At 40.9% G+C, this 17470-nt stretch overlaps 2 protein-coding genes across 4 annotated transcripts in view; one reads left to right on the plus strand and one right to left on the minus strand.

The window, feature by feature from the left end:
• The first annotated feature begins 335 nt into the window (after positions 1–335).
• Positions 336–10850, plus strand: LOC144590242 (solute carrier family 46 member 2-like). 2 transcript variants are annotated; one of them, XM_078395008.1, is made up of 4 exons: positions 336–1654; positions 5069–5152; positions 6331–6487; positions 7372–10850. In XM_078395008.1, exons 1-4 carry the CDS (start codon positions 340–342, stop codon positions 7424–7426), a joined length of 1611 nt encoding a protein of 536 aa, XP_078251134.1. In that variant the 5' UTR covers positions 336–339; the 3' UTR covers positions 7427–10850. The 2 variants fall into 2 exon arrangements, with proteins under 2 accessions (XP_078251134.1, XP_078251135.1); XM_078395009.1 differs by lacking the exon at positions 6331–6487 and having other exon boundaries at positions 7372–7414.
• snx30 (sorting nexin family member 30) overlaps positions 10276–17470 on the minus strand; it is a 40498-nt gene continuing 33303 nt past the window's right edge. For both annotated transcript variants that reach the window (XM_078395010.1, XM_078395011.1), the window contains exon 9: positions 10276–17441. In XM_078395010.1, coding sequence (XP_078251136.1) covers positions 17367–17441 — 75 coding nt within the window. In that variant the 3' untranslated portion in view covers positions 10276–17366. The remainder of the gene's footprint in view (positions 17442–17470) is intronic.

Raw genomic sequence — 17470 nt, forward strand, 5'->3', positions numbered from 1 at the left:
GCATTGTATGGGAGGCGCATTCCCAATCTCGTTGTACCCCTGGGTACAATGACAATAAAGATATATTGTATTGTATTGTATTGTCTGCTAATGCAGGGAGAGAGAGCAGACAGTGGACAGCTTTGTATCTGCATCTTAGAAACCGGTCGGACAGGTTGGGCTGGCTGAATTGCGGCATTTGGGTCGATTCTGACCGACAGGGAGTGTAACTCTATGGTAAAGATCAGGGAAGTGCTTCTCCTCGGCGCTGGGTGTCTTTCCGGATCCGTGTGACGGTGAATTCAGAAGCACAGGAGGGGAGGGGAGAGGGGGTGAAGCGTGCAGTGGACATTGGGGAAGATGTGTGGAAGGTTGTCCTCCTTCGTGGAGATCGCCGTGGCCCTCCACCAGGTCGCGGGGGCATTCTTCGACACCACACTACTGATGGTGACCCAGGAGCGCTGCAACTCCACTGCAGCCGGCAGCCAGGGCAAGAGGCAAGCCTGCATCTCTCGGTTTTACTTGTACAACAACCTGCTGCTGGGAATCACCCCTCTGGTCTTCACCTTCACCCTGGCCAGGCTGGGAGATGAGAAATCCAGGAAGATAACCATCTGCGTGCCCCTTGTGGGCTACCTGGTGTCCAGGTCTCTGCTGCTGTGGCTGATCCTGTTCCAGCTACCCTTGGAGGCGATGCTTGCCACTGCACTGCTCAATGGCCTCAGCGGGGGCTTCACCTCCTTCTGGACTGGAGTGATGGCCCTCGCCTCGGACACCTCCTCAGTGGAGGGGAGGTCGGCCCGTCTCATCAGGATCGAAATGACCCTCGGCTTAGCAGGGATGATTGGAAGCGTCGCATCGGGACACATCTTCGTTCACTTCACTCTCTCCCACTACCAGGGGGCAGTCCTGGCCGCCTCCAGCTGCTGCCTCTATGCGCTGTGCTTGCTCTACTGCACGCTGCTCTTGCGAGTGCCGCCCTTGCAAACGGCGAGAGCAGCTCTGGAGAGCGACAGGCTACTGGGGCAAGACCACGTCGCTGCCGTGCAACAAAACGGTGCGGAGGATGGAAGTCAAAGTGAAGGAGCAGGGCTACTGGGGCAAGCTGCTGCCCTGCAACAAAACGGTGCAGGGGATGGAAGTCAAAGTGAAGGAGCAGGGCTACTGGGGCAAGCTGCTGCCCAGCAACAAAACGGTGCAGGGGATGGAAGTCAAAGTGAAGGAGCAGGGCTACTGGGGCAAGCCGGGCAGGACCACGTCGCCGAAGCTACTGCTGCCCAGCAACAAAACGGTGCAGAGGATGGAAGTCAAAGTGAAAGAGCAGGGCTACTGGAAGGCACTGCCATGGGCCAGGATGGGCGGAGGGGCTGCACGCCACTCAGTAACATCACGATCGCCCTGCTGTTTGCAGGCGGGGTGTTATATGATCTAAGTGTTGCGGGCGGAGTGGACGTGCTCCCCATGTTTGTGCTGAAAGCCCCGCTGCAGTGGGATGCCATCTGGGTTGGCTACGGCAACGCCGCGGGATACACCATCTTCCTGACCAGCTTCTTGGGAGTCAAAGTCCTTTCCAGATATTTGAAGGACACTTCCTTGATCGTGATCGGAATGGTGTCATTTTCCAGCGGTATGATGATCATGGCCTATGTAAAGTGGACTTCCTTCTTCTTTATTGGTAAGTGTCATTGCCAACAGCCTGGCGCTGCTTCTGACATTAATTTATTGAAGAGAGACACAAAATGATGGGAGTAACTCAGCGGGACGGGCATCATCTGTGGATAGAAGGAATGGGTGATGTTTCGGGACGAGACCCTTCTTCAGACCTGCACGTCCAGTAATTGGCTGCATTTGGAGTCAATACAAAGTTGAATAGTTCCCTCAATTCCCGGATTCAAATACTTGACGTAAAACAGTAATTACGTTTGGCGGCAGTGGGGCCTCACAGCACCAGAGACCCAGGTTCGATTCTGACTTTGGATGCTGTTTGTGTGGAGTTTGCACGTTCAATCCCCGTGAAAGCACGGCCTTCCCCAAGGTGTTCTGGTTCCCTCCCACGTCCCAAGGCATGCGGGTTGGTTGGCTAGAAACAGAAAAATGGGTGCAGGAGTACAGCTGATGGGGCTGTTGTCTTCGAGCCAACACGGCCAATCAATATGATCATGGCTGATCTCTAAAATCAGTGCCCCATTCCAGCTTTTTCCCCATATTCCTTTAGCCCTAAGAGCTAAATCTCTCTCTTAAAAACCATCCAGTGAAGTGGCCTCCACTGCCTTTTGCGACAGAGAATTCGATAGATTCACAACTCTCTGGGTGGAAAAGTTTTCCCTCATCTCAGTCCTAACTGGCCTACCCCTTATTCTTAAACTGTGACCCCTAGCTCTGGACTCCACCAGCATCAGAAACGTTTTTCCTGCATCTAGCCTGTCCAATTATTTAAGAACTTTATATGTTTCCCTAAGATCCCCTCTCCTCCTTCGAAATTCCAGTGAATACAAGCCCATTCTTTCATTGGCCCCTGCTGTATAAGGAACAGATGTAAATGTGGGGTAACATAAAACATGTGAATGGCTGACCAATGGTCAATGGACCAGCATCCACGCTGTAACTTTCAATCAACCAATCAAATAATGATGAGAACACTCCTAAAGCATTAACCATCTCAATAAAAAGTGACCAATACTTCAAAACAGTAGTTGCACAGTCTTGAGGAAGGGTCTTCATATGCAGATGTTAATTCTATTTCTCTCTCCACAGATGCTGCCCTGTGTGGATTAATAGACTAGGGCAGCACAGTGGCACAGCTGATGGGGCTGTTGCCTCACCGCACCAGAGACACGGGTTCGGTCCTGATCTCAGGTGTTGTCTGTGTAGTTTGCACTTTCTCCCTAGACCGTGTGGTGCTCCGGCTTCTTCTCATGTCCAATGTGGGTTTGTAGGCTAATTACCCTCTGTAAATTGCCTCTAATGTGTAGGGATTAGATGAGAAAGTGGGATAACAGACCTAGTGCATATGGGTGATTCATTGGTGTACAGTAATATGAAAGAGAAATTGAACATCTACACTTCACACTGCCTCGGAAATAGCACCAGCATAATCAAGGACGTCTCACCCCAGCCACCCTTCTCCACTCTCCCATCAGACAAGAGGTACAGAAGTGTGAAAACACATACCTCCAGATTAAAGGACAGCTTCTTCCCAGCTGTTATCAGGCAGTTGAACCATCTTATCACCAACTAGAGAGCGGTCCTAACCTACCGTCCAACCTCATAGGGATCCCTCAGACTATATTTAATCAAACTTTATCTTCCACTGAACTTTATTCCCTTTATCCTGTATCTGTACACTGCAGACCGTTTGATTGTAATCATGTATAGTCTCTCCACTGACTGGATAGCACACAACAAAAAACACTTTCACTGTACCTCACTACATGCGACAATGAACTAAACTAAAACAATAATGTGCCCACTTGGCAAAGAGTTTAGATTCATATCGTTCAAGTATGATTACAGCAGTGAAGAAGGCTGGCAACAGCAGTTTGTGAAAGGGCAAAAAAGCACTGACTACAACTTTGGGATTTCAACAAATGTCAGTCGTTTCACTTTCATTTCGACTGAAAATGCCACAACAATAATACAAGTTCTCTGTCTTCTTTGATCTGCATCCTAGCGGCAGAGGCAGGACAAATAAAAATACAATGAAAAAAGTCAAGTGCAGCATATATATGGTATTAAAACTACAGAGAAAGAGGGGTTAAAAACAAAGGCTCCCACGAGGTAGAATGGGAGATTGGAAATGCATGCTTGGCATATGACAGGTCTATTCAAGAGTCTGAAAACAACAGGAAAGAAACTGTTCATGAATCTAATGGCGAGTGGTTTTAAATTTAGAGATACAACGGTAACAGGCTCTTCAGCCACCAAGTCCGTGCGGAACAGTGATCCCCTTACACTAGCACTATCCTACACACTAGGGACAATTTACAATCTTTACCAAAGCCAATTAGCCTACTGTCTGTACGTTCATCCTGCGATATAGGATCACTCCGCCTCCTTCCACACTCCATAGACGTGCAGGTTTGTAGGTCAATCAGCCTGGATAAAGTTGTAAATTGCCCCAAAAATGAAGTAGATTACCAGTGTAGGGGGTGACCGAGCGTGTCCTGAAGAAAGCACGTTCTGTTAGGGGTGACATCGTGAGCCGCAACAACAGTCGTGTGAACGAGTGTAGAAGGACTCACTGGTACAGACAAGTGGCATTGTCACCTAGCTGTGAGGTGAAACGACACAAAGTGCTGGAGTAACCAAGCAGACTGAAACATGTCTGAAAAAGGGTCCTGGCTTCGCCTATCCATGTTTTTCAGTGATGCTGCCTGACCCACTGAATTTCTCCAGCACTGTGTCCTTTTGTGATGAACATTCATCTGCAGTTGTTTGTCTCAACTACATACAATGACAATATCTTACGTGGCAATAGCTGACAATCGACAATAACAACACCCTTTCCCATGACTTTCAGTCTGAAGAAGGGTCTCGATCCGAAACATCACCCATTCCTTCTCTCCAGAGATGCTGCCTGTCCCACTGAGTTACTCAACATTTTGTGTCTACCTTCAGTTTAAACCAGCATCTGCAGTTCCTTCCTACTCATTCCTGCATTAGATCACATCCCCTGTCCCACATGCTCTCCACTGAACAAGGAATTTAATTGCAACCTAGTGTATGTAACAATAAACTATTCTGATCTACCCAAAGTTAAATTTCAATCCTCAGGTACGTCTCTGGCATTCCCCCCCATAAATCTCTCTGTTCTTGAAAATACACCCTTTCAAAATTGCATCTCATGATTACCTGGCAGTGATTTGGAACACAAATATGTTAAGTTGTCATATCAATGCAAACATGTGGTAAAACTATAATGTGGACAGTGTTGTACAGATGAAAGCATTCAAATAACAAAGAAAATGTGAAGTGGTATCAGTTGCAAAATTGATCAAATTGGATCGTCATTGGTATAAAATGCCAATTGCAGAATAGCACTATTAAAAGAACTCCCTAACAATTAACTTTAAAAATATATATCTTGCAGCTCGAGCAGTGATGATGTTTGCCCTTATTCCTCTCCCAATGATACGGTCAGTGATCTCAAAGCAGATAAGTAACACTTCATATGGTGAGTAACTCAAACTTCTCCCTATCAGTTTGCACCTGTTAGTTTCCTTTCTGTATATTAACTTTCATTAGTGTACATTATCACTTTGAGTTGCTTTGATAATAATTGGTTGTCCGCCCAGACAACTAATGTTCCAAAATTGAATACGGGAAGATCTGTGTCCTCAGGCTATTTGCCAGTGTCACTGTGGATCTAGCATCTACAAAATGCATGTGCTAACTGTTGCACAGCTAAAGGTACCGGTGCTTGCAGGTGGACCTGCAGCAGTTGTCAGACTTGCCTTTCAATCACAATTCGTGAGTTCCACTCTGGAGCTTTGAGCAAAAAACAAAATCTATGCAGTCATCCCAGGATAAAAATGAGGGAATGTTGCACTGAATCTTTGGAATGAAATATTAAACCAAGAAAGACCTCAAGTTATTGCAGAGAATCCCACGCCACTACTATGAAAATAGCAGGGGATTCCTCCTTGCTGTCTCAATCTCTCCATCAACATCTCTTAACATTCTAATTATCATTACATCTGTTTGGAAGAATAGATGTCACAAACTAGCTGTTCCTACTGAATTAAAACAGCGACTGCACTTAAAACAAATGTGCTTTGTCATAGTCTTAGGAGTGAACATAAAAGTCGATGTCCTTCCAGCCAGAAGAGTATGCATTCCTTGTACACAAACCTATTCCTTTTCCCCAGAGATGCTGCCTGACCCGCTGAGTTACTCCAGCATTTTGTGCCTATCTTTGGTGTAAACCAGCATTTGCAGCTCCTTCCTACACAGGAGTGTATGTGTTTGTCACTGCCCAATAGGGATGAGTGACAAAAGGCCAGTTAGCACCTGGAATATGCACAACATATTGTCACATTCCTGGACCATTGGTCCCAGGAAGGCAAACACAACAACTCGGATTCAGGGGGCAGAAACAACTCTGACAGTCAAATAACAAGAGAAAAAGAGTTTAGTGTATAATTCAGTATATTACAGCACAAATTACAAGCAGCCATTATTAAATTCTACACAAGTTATTAACCAAATAAATTTGACAGAACAATGGCATCTCGTTACCTGTAATGTACTTGGGATATTCTGAAAGGGACATGAAAGGTATTATTATTATTATAGAAATAAAAATCTCTTTTGATAAAGAACAGCATTTAAATTCTGCAATTGCATTTCAAGGGAAAGTGCTTGGCCTACTTCAGATTTTCCTGACGTTGACTGGAGTCATTGCTTCAACAATCTTCCTGAAGATTTACATGTTGACAGAAGATTGGTACCCAAGCCTTTGCTTCAGCATGTCTTCAGTCAGCAGTTGCTTAAGTATCATTCCCATAATGTAAGTACAAATATTGTATTTGTTACTATATTTACACAAAATTTTCATAATATCCCCAATCATTTGCATAATTCAATCATGGAAGAAATTAATACAGTAAACCCTCGTTATAATGGACCATGGGGAAGGGGGAGGGGGCCTTTGTTACTGCCAATTGTCCGCCATAACCGAGTAACAGACTATTATTGCATGTTGTAGAAAAAAAGAACTGCAGATTAATACATGAAAGGACACATGGTGCTGGAGTAACTCAGCAGGTCAGCAGGGAGCCAAAAGAGATGGAGGAGTTGCACAACTTGTGGAGTTAATCAGGGCACTGTCACAGCAAAGACAGAGGGGATATACTGGAGGGTTTGTTCGTTGAGGTGATACGAGTAAAACTTAAAAAGAAGAAAGGTCCAAGCACTCTAATGGGATTGCATTATATAAGCACAGCCTAGTGACATTCAACATCAATGTAAAAACTATTTTGAGAATGGGTCCACATCTAGTGTGAAATTAGGAATCTGCTGGTCAGAAATTTCAGCTAAACGCAACTCAGTTGTTTTGAGCAGTGGAAAATGATAGTTGTGGTACAGAACAAGATTACTCTTGTTGCAAGTGCTTTTTGAATTGTCTTTATTCCATGTATAAGTATGACCTCGGGTTCTTTTTAATGCAAGCAGAAATCCTTTTGGCAGGGTTGGGTAATGCTTGGTGCACCCCCAAATATAAAGATATCGGTTTTATTCAATGTTTGTATTTGGAACCGAGGAGGGGCAAAAACAAAATAAATCTGTTGCTTCATGACGAAGAAAGGATTGAGCACAGAAAAAAAGTTTAAGAATTGTTATTTGTTCATTCATCTGTTGATGTAAATATCACAAATTCTGCTTTATTTGCAGCATTGTAGAACGCAGATTATCTGAACCATCACGATACTCCAGAAGATTGATGTAAAATCCAGAGTTGGTACAGTGAAGAGCTTTGTTTGTATGCCTAAATACAATCAAGTCATACACAATTACAACAGGTAGTGCAGAGAATAATACCAGGTTGAAGAATAGAGTTTTACAATAGCATTGCAGGTAGAGAAAAAGGTCAGTATCCAGACAGAGGTAGGTTGGAAGAGCAGGACAACCCCCTAACCTATTGCAGGACTGTTAAGTACTCTGATAACAGAGGGGAAGAAGCTGTTCCCGAGTTAGGTGAAACATGCTTTCGTTTTTGTATTTTCTGCCCAACAGGAGAGGGGAGAAGAGGGAATGACAAGAGTGAAAAGATCAGAGCATGTTGGCTGCCTCCCAAAAGCAGCATGGAGTGTAGATGGAGTCAATGGCAAGAGGTTTGGTCTGAATGATGGACTAGGCTACAGCTGTGTCTGCAATTTCTCTACCTGCAATTTCTTGCGATTTTAGGCAGTGTAGTTCCAACTAAGCTGTCATGTAACCTTATAGTATGCTTCCTACAGTGCATACACAGAAGTTGGTAACAGTTGTTAGAGATATGCTGAACTTCCTTGATCTCAGGGGCATTTGTGCACTTTTTTGGCTGTAACTGCAATGTGGCTGGACCTGAAGAGTGTTGATATTTACACCTGCGAATTAAAAGCTCTCAACCATTCCTACTTTGGCTACCGAAGCAGATTGGGACATGTATTTCACCATGCTTCCTGACGGCCTTAAGTAGCTTCTTCATCTTGCTGACATTGAGAAAAAGGTGTAGGAAAATAACTGCAGATGCTGGTACAAATCAAAGGTATCACAAAATGCTGGAGTAACTCAGCAGGTCAGGCAGCATCTAGGAGAGAGGGAATAGATGACGTTTTGGGTCGAGACCCTTCTTCAGACTGACCTTTTGAGAGAAAGATAATCATCTTAATACCATTTTACTAAGCCAAATCTCCTTCCTTTAGTGGATGTCATTGTTTGAGATCCAGCCCACCACAGTGATGTCATGCACAAACTTGTATATGGAGTTAGAGCAGAATTTGGATGCACATCATGAACGTATGAGGAATATGGCAAGAGATTTTGAATGCATCCTTGCAGGGTATCAATATTGAGAATTATTGTGGAGGATGTTTTGTGGCCTATCATTGACTATAGTGAATAGGTCAGAAAGTCTAGAATCTAGTGGAGGGAGGTACTGACTCCTAGGTTCAAGTTTAGATGGAATTATGATATTGAAGACAGAGCTGTAATTTGGTGGTGTTAAAGTGGAGTTAAAACAGAGTTATAAACTATTGAAAGAATCACTGGTGGTTTGTCCAATACCTGTATGCCTACCATTAAGAGTTACTTCTTTCTAATTACAACCCCAATTTCAACATCCAGCATCTTCAAGATCTCAAAAGGAATCCCCTATGTTGTTAGTAACACTTGAGACTGGTTTCCAGCCTGTCCACAAGACAGGGACCATATTAAAAAGAGATTGCAGGAGCCCATAATTTGACTACTTTTGACAAGTATATTCACACCATCACCTTCTGTTATGCACCTTAGATGGATAGTTCTTAAGTGGTTATACTTTCACTAAGTCCTACTCCTACACCCACCTAGATTTCTCCCGTGGACCCAGTCCTTAAGTTCTCTATAAAGATAAAAGGTAGTGTAAAAATAGTCATCAGTTATTGAGATGGCTTATCAGCAGACTTTGGGAAAATAAAAAGGCATAGCTCTTCAACAATGCGAGCTGACATCTCACATCCTAATTATAATTACTTACACATTTTGCAGCACCATACCGTTCTGTTACAAAACACTACCAGTAATTAGGAGACAAGAGACTGCTCCAGATTCTAGCATCTGCAAGAAACAAAGAACTGGAGGGTCTCAGCAGGTCAGGCAACATTGAAGGTAATTAGATAGTCGACTCCAGATGAAGGATCATGACCCAAAATGTTGACTCATTACCCTCTAGAAGATGCTGCTTGACTCACCGAGTTCCTCCAGCAATTTATTTTTTCCATTGGTACTTTGGCAAAGGTTTAGAACAAACAGTCTGTAAAAATTCAAAGACATGCAAAAGCCCAACTCAAGTATCCCTCAATTTATTGTAAGTCCCATTTACCCATTACCATCATCCTTGAAACAGGCACTCAATCAATTTGGATGGCAAAACAGCTCTTCTCCCAACTCAAACCAGGCCAAATTTACTTTTAAATCATATTGGATATTCCTTCACATTAACACAAAAATTAAAGTCTAATATTGATAAAAACAAAGAATACGAATAACCCATTTAGCATTTCTTACAATCCAATCCCATCGTGGCTGAATTACATAGGGAATTAAGACTAATTTTCAGGAATGGAATGCGTGCATTATTGTCGATGAAGATTCATCTACTTAATTTTGGACCAGGACAACATTGCATGTGGAGAATGACACATCTGCAATATTTGACAACAGGAATAGCACAGAGCAGTTAAATTATTGGACACTTATTCATTGATTACCCGATGAGAGCTCAAATGCAACTATTACATGTTAGGAAATTTAAACCTATCCATTAAAAACCAGAAGAGCTATTACCAGGAATGATAAAACTATTGGATTGTTATACAAACCCATCTAATATCTTTCAGGGAAGAAAATCTACCACCCATAACCAGTTATGCGAGGTACAATTCCAGGCCCACAACACTGAAAGTCAACCTTCAGATGCCTACCTTAATAAGCGAGCAGGCGACGAATTTCAAGGATGTGCAATTAGAGTCTGCACCAGTAGTGACTCTTTTTATAAGTTTTTAAGACATGACACTTCAAATCTTGAATTAAATCAGAAAACGTACCATGTTGCGTTTAAATACATTAATTTTTATTAGTGAAATCATTTAAAATCAATTGAGGTAAAGAAATACAATATCAAAATTGTACAATCAGTATAGTTTAACCTTAGTCACTTAATGAAGTTTATACAGTACACTTTTCCACACAAATTCCACTGTTAACCAATGTACACAGAGGATCAAATGACGTCTGATGCAAAACAGGTAGAGTGCATTCAGCCAAACCTCTATGCGTTAAAAGCTTTTCATTGCAGATAATCATGCACCATCACCTGGAGCAGCCAGACAGTGTGAATGATCTGGACAGATTCCAAATTTACATTAAAACTAAATTATCAATTACAAAAGGTGACAGTATTTTGCAATTCTGAACTGCCAATCCTTCATACAAGAGTAACATTTAGAAAAAAAGTGCCAAAAGCATATTATTGCATTTGACATTTACAGATGTAAAAAATGTATTTTGTAGTCATTGCCTCCGCAGTGTAAATAAAGCCTGTTTTAGGATCATAAATCACTCGCATTTCTACTAGTCTCTGGAAAACGTTTTGCCAAGTTTTCAATGATTTCTTTAACCATTAAATGCATTATTTCGGTGAAGTTTTTCCTTGTGGATAATATACTGTTGCTTTGTGCAGCCAGACTGAATACGAATTAATAACACGCGTGAAAAGATAGCAGTCAGCCAGTGCCAACTCATTAGCAACACAAACAAGCAAAAAAGGAACAACCCCTCCAGCCTGCTGTACCACCCAAGAGGTTCTTGGTAGATCAAATCTTTGGCTTTAGAACAGCACAGGAATGAGCCCTTTGGCCCACAATGTTGTGCCAAACACATCAAGTTCAACTGATCTCATCTGCCAGCACATGATGCATTCCCCTCTTTTCCCTCTACTCCTTGTGCCCATTTAAAGTCCTATAAAATGCCACTGTACTATCCGCCTCCACTACCACCCCTGGCAAATGTGTTCCAGGTGCCCAATACTCTTAAAACAAATTGCCCTGCATATCTCCATTGAAATTGCCCCCCTTCTCACCATACAGCTATGCCCCACTAGTGTTGGATATTCCCACCCTGGGAAAAAGGTTCTGACCGTCTACCCTATTTGTGCCTTTCGATGAAGTCTCCCCTCAACCACCGACTTTCCAGTGAAAACAACCCACGTCCATCCAACCTCTCCCTGTTGCCGAAACCCTCTAATCCAGGCAGCATTCTGGTAAATGTCCGCTACACCCCCTTCAAAACCTCCACATCTTTCCTTTCATAGGGCAACCAGAACTGCAAACAAATCTCCAAATACAGCCTAACCAAAGTTCTCCAGAGCTGCAACTTGAACTTTACTTAATGAGCCTTTTCTCTTATTTGTCCGCTTATTTAACTTCAAGCGAGTACAGGTCCTTTTGCTTAATCCTCTCTCATAAAAATAGCTCTCTCATCTAGAGAACTTTCGCTGCACCACCTCCAGACCAAAAAAAACTACTTTTCTGACCGATTCCCATGGCCTAGTTTAAATCCTCAACTCATAAGTTTTATGATCCAACATCCACAAACTTCTAAAGAGGTCATGAATTCCCAAGACAGAAGACTGAAGAAATTTCAGCTTATTTTCAAGTGGCCAATCCCTGTTCCTCATGATTGTAGTCTTCTCCAGTATCTACACAATTGCCACTTCAGAATTTACGTTTCCAATAAGATTAGTTACTTGTAGAAACAAATGTAACCAGAAGGTACCGAATCTGAAGATACATCACCTATCTTAAGTTCTTCAAGGATGCTATCTGATGCAGAGTTGCTCAAACACTTGTCAAGGTTAGTTATTTATCTAAAATCCAGCAAGTACAGGTCCTTCTACTTAATCTTTCTTTGTGAAAATAACACTCATCTAGAGAATTTTCACTGCATCACTTCCAGACCAAATACAGCTAAATTCTAGCAATCAGGCATCCTGGAGACACAAGTGGTATCAGACTAGCACAATTGTAGACAATTGGATGTTATTCTTTTTATTTCACTTTTTTTTTTTTAAAACAAGGATTGCTCAATACATTTCCATTGAGTGAGAAACAGAGCTCCGGTGAGTCTAAATGGGAGCACAGGAAACAGAAGCCAGGGAGCTTCAGCCATCCAGTTTTCCTAATCTCAACACACCTGGCCCATGCTTCCAGCCAACCTTGTTGATATGCTTTGCAGTAAAGAACTCCAGAAGCTGGTTTAAATTGAAAGTAGGCACAAAATGCTGGGGTCACTCAGCGGGACAGGCAGCACCTCTGGAGAGAAGGAATGGATGACGTTTCGGGTCGAGACCCTTCTTCAGACAGAAGGGTTTCAACCCGAAACGTCATCCATTCCTTCTCTCCAGAGATGCTGCCTGTCCCGCTGGGTTACTCCAGTATTTTGTATCTACCTTGTTGAAATGCTGATAGAAAGTCCACAGATTAGACAAATTTAGCTTTAGAGAACAAAGTGATAAAATATCAGGATTTCTAAACATCCAAAAATTGATTATTTTCTGTACATCTTAAATAAGAAAACCCTATATAGTTGTAGCAAAACTCCCTTGTATTTCATGTCCCTGGCAATAGTCAACATTCCATTTGCCCAATTGGTTGCCTATTCCTGTATACCAAGTCATTCCAGTAATATTCTGTTTCACTATTCTTCCTAACAAAGTGGATGACCTAATTTCCTAATTTGACATTCATCTTCCATTATTTTGATAGCTCGCGAGCTTTATACTACCTTCCATTTTCTTCGCCATCTTGGTATTGTTTACACTGCTGTTTTTATGCAGCTTGCAGATACAGCACTCAGCACATAGTTTCGAGGCACCCTACCAGCTGTCATCTCGAAAATTACCAATGTAAATCCTACTCTCCAATTCCTGAAAATTCCAGCCTTTTTCTGCATGCTACAACCATCAAACCATGATCGTTATCTTGTGCATTAACTGTGTTGATACTTAAATATTTCCTGCAAATAATAATGTATTCACTGGCTTCCTTTATCTGCCCTACTAGGTTTGTCCCCTAATAAATGTGCCATATGCCATTACTTTTTGGAAATTATCTTTAGTTTTCTGGCCAATGGGGAACATATTTCTCTATGAAATTTACTAAAGGTAGACAACCAGTATTTTACATACTGCAGAAGCATTTCATTACCTGCATAGGTCTTTGGGTCATAAAGTTGTAAAGCTACCATAGAAACAAGTTTTTCCTTCTGCTTAACAATGTGTAAGATCAAAGTCCAAGAACCATTTGTGAATGAAGTGAACTATTTGGGATAAATTAAAACAAAATCTATCTAAAAACATTCATTTAACCAGTTTTATTGAACTATGGTAGCAAACTACCTGCACTAAATGGAAAGATGCAATCACAATTCTGATTGTTCAAAATTCTGCTTGAAACACCAATTGGGACAGTCCTTTGCACTCGACTACAGATAAAGACAAACTCCAGTATTAGATTGCCATATTTAGTTCCTCATGGTTTTACATACTTTTGCACCTTTTATCAAAATAGTCTCAATTCCATTCTACTAGCAATTCAACTTCCTCATTCTGCTGGACTCATGGTGAGCAAGCAAAATATTCAACTACAATCAACTCCCTAGTTTAAAGAGAGCTTGGTTCCAGTAATCAAAAGTGTTATTGGAATTGTATACACCAAAATTTAGGAAAAGCACATTACATCAGCCAGCCACTCTGAGCCAAGAAAAAGGGGAAATCATTACAAGGTGGGAAGATGTGGTTGGCTCTTACTGAAAATGTGTTTGCAATTCCACAAGCTTTCAGATAACATTGATAGCTTAGTGTTACTGCACCTTTTCTATTTACATTCCGGTACCATCAGTCATCACAATCCTTTTCTGACATGGGTTAATATAAGTTCATCATGAAAGCAGTATTTAGTGGATAGTGCTAAACATTACCAAAGCAAAATAGACTCGCAACCTAGCCATCCAAAAATAAATTGCATATAATTTTGGAAAGTGCTGTTCACTTCGTGAATGCAGCAGTCCCAGCTCTGGGAAAGACTATTTTTGGAATGCTCGCCGTTTCCTTCCTCTTAATGCTGAATAACATGCAAACCGGCTGTCTTAATTTGCGGGTGGAAATTTACTCAATCCTGCATAACAATAACGCACCATTTGTAGGCAAATAATTGACCCAAGAGTTTATTCAATAGTGTTAAAAAAATCCACAGGTACAAATCAAGATCATTATAAATGTTGGCAATAGCACCAAACCTTTGCAGTAGAAAGATGTAACAAATCAAATAGTCCACACTCATTTTGTTATCTATTAGCACTGTCATGATTTATTTTCAATAGTTTAATGCTTCACGATTCACAGTATACAAAACCACTTAACCTCAAGCAACAAATGAGGATTACAATGACTTTAATTACCCCAAATTCCACCAGCAGTTTTGATGTAGACATGAACAAAATGCTAAACGTCTTACTTCAGGGAACAAATACCTCATTGTAAAACTGTAATGATCCACAATTTAAATCCTTGAAAAGTGTTACATTTTAACTAGACTAGATATGAATGTTTCCTTAAGGAAGTCATAAAATTAGCTTTAATAAGACAATGATGAAGAGATACTAGCATTTGATTAGTTTCTTTCATTGTTATTTTAGACCACTATAAAGTCATTGCTTATCATGTTGTATTTGATGTGCCAATTGCATTCAAGCACAAACTATTTTTTACATTGGAATAAGGCCCTGGATCATGTGCATCTTTATAATCACATTCAAAGTGTAGACCATTAGAGTTTAAACACTAAAATTAACTTTAGAAGTTAGCACTGAACAAAACCAATAAGTGATCCAGAACACAGCATACAATGCTATTTATGAGTAGCACCTATGCCATGGGCATGATTTTCAAGTTGCTACCAATGGTTTATTTGCTCCACTACTAACTTGTTACAATCCAATTATTTGACCTAATCCTTCACTTGCCTCTTCATACAAAACATTAATATATTTCTGAAAATTGAATAAAGTTTTGGCACTTAAGCAAATCATTGCATAATAGCAATAAATCACATCATTGCCAAGTGTTCCATTTACAAGCTCACTAGAAGTATGAAAATCTTTGTCAGATTACTGCAAACTGAAGCATCTCACCGGTGTGCCACAAGAGCAATCACAAAGCGCATTCTGCCATTATTCATCTCACTGACAAGCGTAATCTTCCTTTCCTGAAATCTTAGTTTATGATTCTTTAAATAGAGGTTTTTTTTCTCTCTGCCATGTCTTTAACACTAAATGGGGACCAAATTTGTGCATGAACATTAAAGATATTGTTTTGAACAAGACAATTTTAAAACAGGGAACATAGATTTCAAGATTATCAGTAAATTTCCGTCAAATCCAAATACTACACGTACTCCTCAAATAATAGCACCCAGTAACTTTGGCTTTCAATTTAATATAAACTGATCAGAATAAGGAGTTTAGTCAGTGTGGGTGGATAGGCAAATGTCTCCACACTACAGAAACACTTTTGAAAAACTAACCTGGGTAGAAATATAAAAGTGGAAACCTTAGTTTCTTTAATTGTGAACCAGATTTCCACAGCAGATCCACATGTATTTAACTGTTTATCTAATTGCAGATTAAGTCAGAAATCAAATCTCTAACATAGCCGCTAGAATGAATGAGCACTAAACACTATCAAACCCACCAGGACTTTGTTATAAATCTAACTAGTGATAACATACAATAGCATTTTCAAATGGCCATTTCTATTTAGGAGAACACCTTTCAATACACTGCCTTCCAGAGAAAAAGGAGGGAAATAATCAAAAGCAGCAATTCCATTATAGAAGGCAAAAAAGCAAAATGAAGATCATGCAACTTGGCCAATTTTCCCCTCACTTTTAGAGATTAGTACATGAAAGCCAAGGCAACAAAGTACACAGGGTTGTTTACTATTCAGACATACAAACTCCAAATAGCCGATACAAAATATTTCATGCAACAAAGGCACTTGTGTATATCTACAATTCATTCGGTTGTTCACTCCCTGGCATATCCAACAGCTAGGAGTACTTCATTGCCTTCAAACATCTGTAATAGGACATTCAAATTACATACAAGCAAGTCTAATCAGTGGGGTGGGAAACTATAAGCGAGAGCCTTCTTTGATATTCCCTAGTCCTGAAAAGATGGGGCATAATTTTGGAAATAAACAAGTTGCACAGTAAAAATGTCAATTAGTTAGGGTGATCTGGAAACAAACGTGCAAGAGTGTGAAAATAAGGCATGACAAAATCTAGGATTAGAAAATTATACAAAATGGATAGAGGATATCATAGCCACAAATATCCCAAGTGAAGGGTGTGATGTTTACCCTAATATTAAAAAATGGAATGCTATCAAGATTCAATTAATAGCCTCAAAAATGATTCACATGCACTGCACCATGATGGAATTTCAGGATTAGCATCCTGCTGCCTTGACCTGCCCAACATGCACAAGGCAATAATTATATTTTACAAACTTAAGTGTTGACTACTATTGTAGTGATAATTGAATACGAAAGAACTAAATCTCAAGTATCTCAGACATTTTCTTCCATTCATCAGGGTTTTGAATATCTCCCTCAATCAAGCCTCAGAGTTCTCCAATGTACAAATATACTCAAATCTCTACAAATATGTCCACACAAGTACCGGCCCATACCCAAGTGCAAACAATTGGTTAAATGGAATGCCATAAAACACATATCAAAATGTTTACGTGTTAACAAGTGTTTTTAAAAAAGTACAGCTGAATGAAACAGCACAATATCAATCCGACAAAAGGCCTCCATTATATCCCTCATCATTTGGAGTACTGGATATGAACCCTATTTAGCAGACCACTCCAAGTGAATTGTTAGATAACACTGCAGACAAAAACAAACCTTCACTTAACGGAGCACACCTTCCATAGAGTTTTGTGTCCTTTTACAATGTGGCATCGACGTAGAGCTACATATAGAATCATCGACCGACTTTCCTGCCCCCAAAGTGCAATATACCAGTACTGAACTGGGAAAGTGAAGGAGAGAACACCATCAGTGACCAATGCTGAAGGACAAGCTATGAGTGGTCCTCACTTTTACCTTCTGACTTCTCTTGTAGGAGAGGAATAACGGACTCCCATGCTGCAAGGCACTGTAGAATACAAACATATGTATGAACAC

This window comes from Rhinoraja longicauda, chromosome 3 (genome assembly GCF_053455715.1).
Source record: "Rhinoraja longicauda isolate Sanriku21f chromosome 3, sRhiLon1.1, whole genome shotgun sequence".
In the NCBI taxonomy this organism is placed as follows: Eukaryota; Metazoa; Chordata; class Chondrichthyes; order Rajiformes; family Arhynchobatidae; genus Rhinoraja; species Rhinoraja longicauda.